The following is a 10,000-nucleotide window of genomic DNA, read 5'->3' on the forward strand; positions in this document are numbered from 1 at the left end:
CATCAACTGCAAATGGATTGCTGAGCAGTTGAAGCCTGCTTTTTTGTGCTTCAAAGTCGGAAATTCTCCGCCTGAATTCGGCAGCAAGTATGCCGAGTTTGTCAGCAAACGGTGTACTTGGGAACACTCGGGAATTGACGGCGATGTTTCGGCCTCCACTGTGACAGTGCTGCTACTGCTCATGACTAGTACTGAAGTGAAGAGAAGACGCGGGGTCGCGCTCGCGGGCACTCGGTACGCGCCAATGCATCTTGGGACTTGTAGTATTATGGTGCTGCGGGCACATAATACTGCGGGCCGGTTTTAATAGTACGGTAATTAAATATCATCCCGCGGGCGAGAGAGAACTCATTCACGGGCCTGATCTGGCCCGCGGGCCTTGACTTTGACACATGTGGTGTAATGGCAAGTTTTATATGTGGAGCTTGTTTGGGAGTCGATACTCATCTCTACGGTAGCGTAGCTTGTTTATGAACATCTCAGTGCTAGCGTCGCTTCTCTATTACATATCTTAATGCTAGCGTAGCTCAGGGTTTGCGATCTTTGGGTACCTGGCTGGAGTGACATTTTGATCTGTGTTTTGGTGTGAGAATTGTTTGGCCGGGGTGAGAGCGTGAGGCTGAAGGCGAATGTGTGTGTCGCACGCCAGAAGTGTGAGAGTTGGCAGCCATGGCGTAGCTTCTCTATGAACATCTCAGTGCTAGCATAGCTTCCCTATGAACATCTCAGTGCTAGCATAGCCAAAATAAAGGGTAGGGATAGCGAGAAACTATATTGGACACACATATCCTGTTTGCTTTGGGACATTCAGCTACAACGGGCGGCTGTGGCTCAGGAGGTAGAGCCGGCGTCTAATGACCGCGAGGTCGGCGGTTTCGAATAACCCCGCTATGTAAGTGCAGTCCGTTTACCGTTTTAGCCACACGTCGGCATCTTAAAACGCAGCGTGTTTGACGACACACAGTCGGGACGACTAACCTATGGCACGCTCCGTGGGCCGCTTTCCCGGATGAATCCTTAGACTCCGAAATCTATTGAAAATGTGATTCGAGTCCAGGACGAGGACTTAACCTGTGTTGCCCGGGGAGACGGGCCCGGATTCTGTGAACCGTGGCAGGCTGGTAGACCTCCCCCGTCCTCAGCCCTGTGCCTCCGAGCTCCTCCTGAGCCTGTCTGAGTGACAGACGGCAGCAGCTCATGCGGAGAGAGAGAGAGATTGTCATGGAAGGCAAGGAAGGCAAGGAAGCCTCCCAGCCGCTCCGCGCAGACGGCGTCTGGGAGGACTTGTTGACGGCAAAAATAGTCTGCTGCCTGGTAACCGCCGAATCATAACACGCACACACACACAGACAGAAGTGTGCACGGCACACAGACTCACACAAACACATGTACAGGCACATGGACACACAAGTGCACACACACACACACACACACACACACACACACACACCACATCTGGCGCAGGTCCCTGATGAGACCCTGAAGACTAAGCTCCCTGGAGTCTCTGAACACTTTTAATGAAGTAGGAAGACCAGACATCAGCAAAGGACCGTGTGTGTGTGTGTGTGTGTGTGTGTGTGTGTGTGTGTGTGTGTGTGTGTGTGTTCGTGCGTGTGCGTGTGCGTGCGTGTGCTTGTGTGTGCACGTGTGTGTATATTTGTGTGCATGTGTGTGTGTGTGTGTGTGTGTGTGTGTGTGAGAACACCACCACCCCACCCCACCCCACCCTGCCCTATTACTTTGTCTGATGATCTGATTGGGGCGTTTCAGTAAATCTAAATCTGAAGCTCTTAGCCGCCGCCGGTGGTAATGTTCATTAATGAATTCTTCTGCTAAGCCAGGCGTGATAAGGTGCTGTCGTCTCGCTAGCATGTGACAGATACCAACGTGTTCATAAAAGGAAACAGCTTTGGTGTTTCTTTCATTTTTCTATTTCTCTCTCTCTCTCTTTCTCTCTTTTCGCTGATAACATTCAAAGCCAAAGTCTGCTACTCATTAGCATCTCCACCTTCACACGCAGACGCAGACACCGGTACAGATATACTGTAGATACACACACACACACACACGCAGGGTCACCCAGAGTCCATATTGTAGTTTGCACTGGCAGGCTGTGTGAATAGGTACAAAAATATAAAATAATAGGCTCTCAACACAGCTCTCTCCCCCCCCGCCCCCCCTCTCTTTCTCTCTCTCCCTCCCTCTCCCTCCCCCTCTCCCCCAAAACAGCACGATCATCCTCTCTATAAACCCGAGGATGAGTGCAGAGCGGGGCCCTGGCTGTCACATCCCTCTCACACTACACGACAAGTGACGATGTCAACACATTGTTGTTGTTGTTGTTGCTGCTGCTGTTCTGGTTACTGATGCAGCACACACAGAGCACAGCGGGGGGGTATGTGAGGCAGCAGGACGGTAAATGGGGCTCGACTGTAACAAAGTCCCTGCCGTCCGCTCTCTACCGCTAGTCAACACACATAATCCTACCTTCACCATGTCATCCTACCATCCAAACGGACCCGTTAGGTTCGTTAACAAATCAGGGTTCCCACACCTTCTCAAACATCAAATTCAAACACCTTTCAATGACTTTCAAGACTCAATTCCCTCAAATTCAAGGACCCAATATGGCATAGTTTGAGACAGATCTAGATGAGAATTGATATAATAGGAACTATCCGCTCACAGACAACAATTAAAAAGAGAGGCTTGAATGTGTGAACACTAGATGGTCTCCTGCCTTCTCTACCACAGTACAGCTAAACAATATATTGTGAAATATGTGTAAAGTTAAGCAATACAGAGACTTATTTACTAGCTAACTAAAACATTTTTGAATATATATTTTTGAGAGAGAGAGAGAGAGAGAGAGAGAGAGAGAGAGAGAGAGAGAGAGAGAGAGAGGGAATTCAAGCACTTTCAATGACCCATGTCTATTTTCAAAAACTTTTAAGACCTTGATTTATTAATTTTTCATTCACAAACTTTCAAGGATTTCAAGGACCCGTGGGAACCCAGACACACCCTATCAAGATAGAGATATCGTCTAGTGAGCCGAGACATTTCCTCAATAAGCCGCTCCTTGTTATGATATTGTATACGGTAGGGTAGGGGGCTCTGTGACAGAGTGGTCTTGGGGGGCAGACAGACAGACATCAGACCGAAGGACAACGCTCAGAGAAAAGACTGCATGGGTGAGACGGGGGCAAGCAGTGGGGTGATGTACACACACACACACACACACACACACACACACACATGTAGAAAACACACAAATCAACACACAAATCAACACACAGGCACACAAAAACACACATAAACACACACACACACACACACACACACACACACACACGTTAATACACACACACACAGACACCCACACACACATTAATCCACACACACACACACCCACACACATTAATCCACACAAACAGACACACAGTGCAGTGCAGTTGCAGTGGAGTGGCGCGGCCAGTCGATGCCTTTACCTTGGTGTGTGGTATGTTCCTCACCTGGGGGAGTGTAGGCGTCCATGGAGGTCTGGACCACCAGGGAGCGGCGCTTGGAGGGCATGGGGACGGCCATCTTACGCTCCTTGTGTTTGGCCAGCGCCGCCTGCACCGCCTCCGTGTGCACGTCTGGGACAGAGAGGAGGAGAAGAAGAAGAAGAGGGCGGCCATTGTTACACACCTGCTTTCTGCACCACACCAAACAACACTGGGAAGAGTGTGTTCTGTGTTGACTTTCTGTCTTTCCTTTTAGGTTTTTTTATACGTATATATTATTTCAATAACTGATACAGCATACAGTACCCGTCAAAAGTTTTGGACACACCACTCAAATGTATGAGAAAGTGTGTCCAAACTTTTGACTGGTACTGTATGTTTGAAAGGTGCTTGGTTGTTATGTTTAAAAACTTTATTGACTAAAGTAATTTGGTGAATTCCAGAGCCATTCTGTGGATTTAGATTTATTTTTAGAATCGTCATGGGCGCCAAAATGTCCATGCTTTTGTTTCTAATTATTCATGCTTGTTTAGAATGCTATTGTCATGGATCATTTGGTGTCGAGATGGAGGGTGTTTTGGCTCTAAACCAGGGAATGCCACTAAAGAAACATCTGGAAAAACCAACGAATATTTCACCCGACAGGACAACATGTTCTGAACTACGTATCTAAGTACCACGAAGTCCCAGTAATGTCATATAACAGCATATACAAACTGTGTGTGTGTGTATGTTTATAGACTCAACACAACAGTAAATCTAATTGAAGTTTCTCAGGTTGGCAGTTATTCCCCCTGGCTACCGTGGTTGCCGACGGCAGCACCCTATCTAGCACTGGGGGGCAAAGACTCCTTTGTAAATGTGTGTGTACTTCTCAGAGCCCGCAGGGTCATTTGTATGCAGACTACAAACATCATCGGCCAGACAGACAGAGAGAGAGAAAGAGAGAGAGAGAGAGAGAGAGAGAGAGAGAGAGAGAGAGAACAGATAGTGTGAGAGAGAGAACAGGGAGAGAAAGAGAGAGAGAGAGAAAGAGAGAGAGAGCGAACACAGAGAGAGAGAAAGACAGAGAGAGAGAGAGAGAGAACATAACAGAGTGAGAGAGAAAAAGATAGAGAGAAAGAAAGAAAGCAGAGAGAGAGAAAGAGAGAGAAAGAGAGAGAACACAATGGAGAGAGAGAAAGACAGAGAGAGAAAGAAGGAAAGCAGAGAGAGAGAGAGAACACAACAGAGAGAAAGACAGAGAGAGAGAAAGAAGGAAAGCAGAGAGAGAGAACACAACAGACACGGAGAGATAGGGGAGAAACAACTTATAATGATGCCAGCTGTTCAGCTAATAATGAAGTTAGTTTATGTGTAAATGAGTGTGATGTACAGTCTGCAGCCTTGGAGGGGGTTGAGCCTGTTTTCTCTCATTCGCATAACGACTGAGATTAATACAACCCCCCACTGTGATGTGAATGTGGTTAAATGTATCGTCATAGAGAAACCCAGCGTATTTCCTCCACTATACCGGCCAATAGTATACCCTGATCTCGTCAGGTGACCCAGTTTAGATACACAGCAGTGGAGGCTGGAGGAGGTAGAAATCGGAGGACGGGGGGCTCAATGTAACGCATGGAACACACAGACACACTCACACAAACACACGCACACACAAACACACAGACACACGCGTTTGTCACCAGACCCCGTTCCATTCCATGACACCTCCCTCCTCCCCTTACAGTGAGCCCCGTCCTCCGATGTCTACCTCCGCCAGCCTCCGCCAGCCTCCGCCAGCCTCCGCCAGCCTCCGCCAGCCCCCAGCCGACTGCCATCTGCAATCCCAGCAGGCTGTGGGTCAGAGCGAGGGAGCGGGGGAGCGGCGGGTGTTTCCGTACCTGAGCGGTAGCGCTCGTCCCGGGAGCCAGAGGAGCGTCGGCGGTGGTAGCGGGAGGAGGAGGAGGGCGTGACGGGAGTCCTCCGCTCCGGGGCCGTGGAGGGGTCCATACCTGCAGGGGGGAGGGAGGGAGGGAGGGAGGGATGGAGGGCAGGCGGAGGGGGGAGGGAGGGGGAGGGGGGGAGGGAGGGAGGAGGAGGAACACACACAGGTGTTAGAAAACTGACCGCCATCGCCACAGCAACGACAGAGTAGCTAGTATCACAGCTTCATGGGTGTCGCTAAGGTACCTCAGGTATGGATCGCTGTAGACGCACACACACACGCACACACACACACACACACACACACACACACACACACACACATACACACTGTAGTAGCGGAGGTGTTTGCCGCGATAACAAACAGGCCATTTTACAGCTCCGCAACGCTGGTTATATCCCTGTCATCAGGCCCGGGGTGGCTAATCGGGAGGATCTGGAGTTTTCCCGGTGGGCCGGTCTGGTTTTGGGCCGGTCTGGGCCGGTGTTCAGACGTGGTAGTACTTGCAAGCCGATACCGTTCTGGGCGGCTGGGCCGGTACCATTCTGGGCCGATACCATATAAATAGGGTGACCAGATGTCCCGCTTTGCGCGGCCACGGGGCCAGTGTCCATCTAAAAAAAGCAAAAAAGCGCTGCAACCAAGCGCCTACATGTTCAGTTGCAGCAGAACGGCCAGATTCTATGGAACGTCTTCAGCCTATCAGGAAACAGCATTCATGTTTCCATGGCAACGGCCCCACGTGGATATCGGGAGCTGGCTGAATGTGCGAACCACCAGCTGACTCAAAGGGCTCGTAAAGTGAAACTGTGTCAACAATATCTAGTTTTCGTATTTTTTCATAACACCAATTTGAAGTTTTAAAGTACCCACACGATATAATAAACAACAGTTTAACGATCACTAAATACTTATCATTTCTGGATTGGATTCACTGTTTCGTTTGCCGTAGGCTACTGAACATACTGGTAAGGGACCACTTTACTTGTAAACATACTTTTGTTTTAGGACGTGTTCAAAATCAAGGACTGTGTGTTCATCTATTTATGTGTTTTTAGCATGTGCATGTTGTGTGATGTTCTAAAAACGTAGTTAGACGTTTGTAGCGATGTACCACTGTTAGCCGCTAGCTGTTAACAGCATTTGTTGCTGCACCAGAGTGATTTTTCTCCCAGTCTCTGTCTGAGGTGCACCAACATTCAAATACTTGTGTCGTCTTCAATTCGAATTTTCCAATTTCAATGTATGACACATCATTTGAAAGGTTACAATCTGTAGTTTCAGGCTATGTAGAACACTGAAAAATGACTTGGGCAATTGGTTTATCCTTTGACCAGCTGGTATCACTGTCATTGTCTGAATGAGTGCAGAGTTAGACAGCTATGTCAATGCATTTGTGTTGCAAATGGGAGGCAAGTTAGCTAGCTAGATAGCCTACTCAATCATCTACAGGCCTAACACTGTCAGACTACTTTTCTTTATTAATATACTAAATTGATACTGCACTTTGACTTCACTTTCTGCCCCTACAGATACTTTATTGTGAGGTTCACATTCAAATAAAAATATATTTGTTATAGAATTGTTAAGTTTTTATCTGCATAGTCTATTATTGGATGCTACTGAATAAACCAAATAGAATAGGAAACAGAATGGAAATGCATAGCCTATATATTTTTTAAATTGGAGAGACATAGCTCTCAACTCGGCCATGGGGGGCGGATGCTACCAGGGGCACCTAAAGTTCGGTCCGGGCCCACATTGTCCCACACAAACATACTCCTTTTCCCACATTTGGTTTGTTGGGACCTGGTCACCCTAGTGGTGGCCCATTGCTGCTATCACAGTAGAAGGCACAGGTGAGCTGTTGTACCAGTGTGGGAACAATGAAGCAAACCCATGACATAGCATCCTGTAAATGTAGAGAAGACTGTAGAGAACAGTGAGTTCGCTATTACAGACTCAAATACCAAGGTTGTAATTACATGATTGTAATATACTGTAATCGGTTGTGAACTTAAGTGGGCCGGTCTGAGGCATGAAACTCCAGAGTTGAAAATGAGTCCCACTCCGGCCCTGCCTGTCATTATCCCACACATAACTGAAATCAAATCAAAAACACTCTAAACTACTCTGTAGGGTAGAGACACAAACGCACACACACACACACACACGCAGACACACACACACTCACTCACACACACATGGACGGACACACAATTATGCCTGTGAAACTGGTGAGCTTTGACTGTCTGGCTTTTGACTTAACTCCCTTGTCTTCATTATTGTTGTCGACAGCCTCAACAACTACGTTACACACGCACAGACACACACACACACACACACACACACACACACACACACACACACACACAGTAATTACTATATACAACAGCTGTTAAGGAGGATAAAGACCATTGGTTCGCCACTGAAACAAGTGACAGAGGATGTGGTTCTCCCTTTTCTGACTGGAGACACACACACACACACACACACACACGCACACACACACACACACACACCTACACACCTACACACACACACACACACTCAAACACACACACACACAGACGCACACCTACACAAACACACACACACACCTACACACACACACACACACACACACACACACACAAACACAAACGTATGCAGACACACACACACACACACAAACACACACACACACACAAACGTATGCAGACACACACACACACACACACACACACACACTCCTCTGGTTTCTACCTCCACTGGTGCACTTCATCTTGTCTGTCTAGAGTGGCCTACCTGCTCAGCTTCATGCCAAGTGGCCCAGATCTCTTCAGACAGTAGAAATATGGATTTGAAACACAAAAATGGGTCAGTGGCCATTAATCCTGTCTGCCTGTCTGCCTGTTTGCCTGTCTGCCTGTTTTCCTATCTGTCTGTCTGCCTGTTTGTCTGTCTGACTGCCTTCATTTACATTTACATTTTTGGCATTTAGCAGACGCCTTATTCCAAAGCGACTTACAATCAATACATTTGAATACTAAGCATGTGAATCAGCAGTCCACCATTCGTTGCAGGAAGAGTACTCTAGCTCGGGCCCGGGGCCACTGATAGAAGGAAAAACCTTCTCCCTATTATCGCCTTCTACTAAAAGTTTCTTTTATTTATTTTTTTTTTTACTGGAGAAACTGAGAAGCAGTACAAGGGGGGCAATAGAAGTTCTAGGGACACAGTAGAGGGGAAAGCGGGTGTCTTTAGGAGACGTAGAGGTGAGGGTCGGAAGATGTCTCAGGAGGAGCAGTTAAGATGTAACCTGAAGAGATGGGTCTTCAGTCTACGACGGAAGATGGGTAGTGACTCTGCCGTTCTGACAGCCGTGGGGAGCTCATTCCACCAGCGGGGAGCCAGTGTTGTGAAGAGACGTGATCGGGCAGCCCGACTGCTGTGTAGAGGAGGAGGGGCCAGTCGGCCAGCCGAGGTGGAGGAGCGGAGTGAGCGGGCAGGGGTTTGGGGGGTTACCATTTCCTTCAGGTAGGCAGGGGCTGTCCCTTTAGCTGCCTGGTATGCAAGCACCAGGGTCTTGAATCTGATGCGAGCTGCTATCGGGAGCCAGTGCAGGGTGCGAAGGAGAGGGGTGACATGCGAGTATTTGGGGAGGTTGAATACCAGCCGGGCAGCAGCATTCTGGATGAGCTGCAGAGGTCTAATGGCTGAAGCGGGGAGCCCCGCCAGGAGTGCATTGCAGTAATCCAGGCGGGAGATGACCAGTGCCTGGATCAAGAGTTGCGCTGCCTCTCTGGTAAGGAATGGTCGTATCCTTCTGATGTTGTAGAGGAGGAATCTGCAGGAGCGAGCCGTTGCTGCAATGTTCTCCGCACAGGATAGTCGGTTATCCAGGATCACTCCAAGGTTCTTGGCTGTCAGGGAGGGGGTTACAGTAGAGTTCTCCACTGTGATGGAGAAGTCTTGGAGAGGGCAGGCTTTCCCGGGGATGAAGAGGAGCTCGGTCTTGTTAAGATTGAGCTTGAGATGGTGGTCAGCCATCCAAGTTGAAATGTCAGCGAGACATGCTGAGATACGGGTTGCCACGTGTACATCAGACGGGGGGAAGGACAGGAAGAGTTGAGTGTCGTCTGCGTAGCTGTGGTAGGAGAGCCCATGTGAAGAGATTACCGAGCCAAGAGACTTGGTGTAGAGGGAGAAGAGTAGGGGCCCTAGGACGGAACCTTCCTGTCTGCCTGTTTTCCTATCTGTCTGTCTGCCTGTTTGCCTGTCTGTCTGTCTGCCTGCCTTCCTGCCTGTCTCCCCTCCAGCAGCTGTCTGTGTTCTACAGCAGAATGTTCAACCATAACCTTTTTAAAAGGAATGCTTCCTGCATGTTAACACTGCAGCACCATGGGTGTTTTTTGGCAGGCTGTCTCCCCATTCTCTATAGGTCCCCTCCCCCCCCACACACACACATGCACACACACACACACACACACACAAACACACAAAACACAAACACACACACATGCACACACACACACACACACACACACCCCACCATCCCAATGCCTTGCTAAAGAGGATGACC

General features: G+C 48.7%; 1 protein-coding gene across 1 annotated transcript in view; it reads right to left on the reverse strand.

Moving 5' to 3' along the window:
* Nucleotides 1–10,000, reverse strand: part of LOC308151557 (disco-interacting protein 2 homolog C-like) — a gene marked incomplete at both ends in the record, with an annotated part of 192,654 nt that overhangs the window by 103,983 nt on the left and 78,671 nt on the right. Inside the window, 2 exon segments of the mRNA XM_080524453.1 lie at nt 3,516–3,641; nt 5,393–5,503. Of these exon segments, the coding sequence (XP_080380579.1) occupies nt 3,516–3,641; nt 5,393–5,503 (237 nt within the window).

Source organism: Nansenia antarctica (assembly GCF_963989245.1).
Source record: "Nansenia antarctica genome assembly, chromosome: 2".
In the NCBI taxonomy this organism is placed as follows: Eukaryota; Metazoa; Chordata; class Actinopteri; order Argentiniformes; family Microstomatidae; genus Nansenia; species Nansenia antarctica.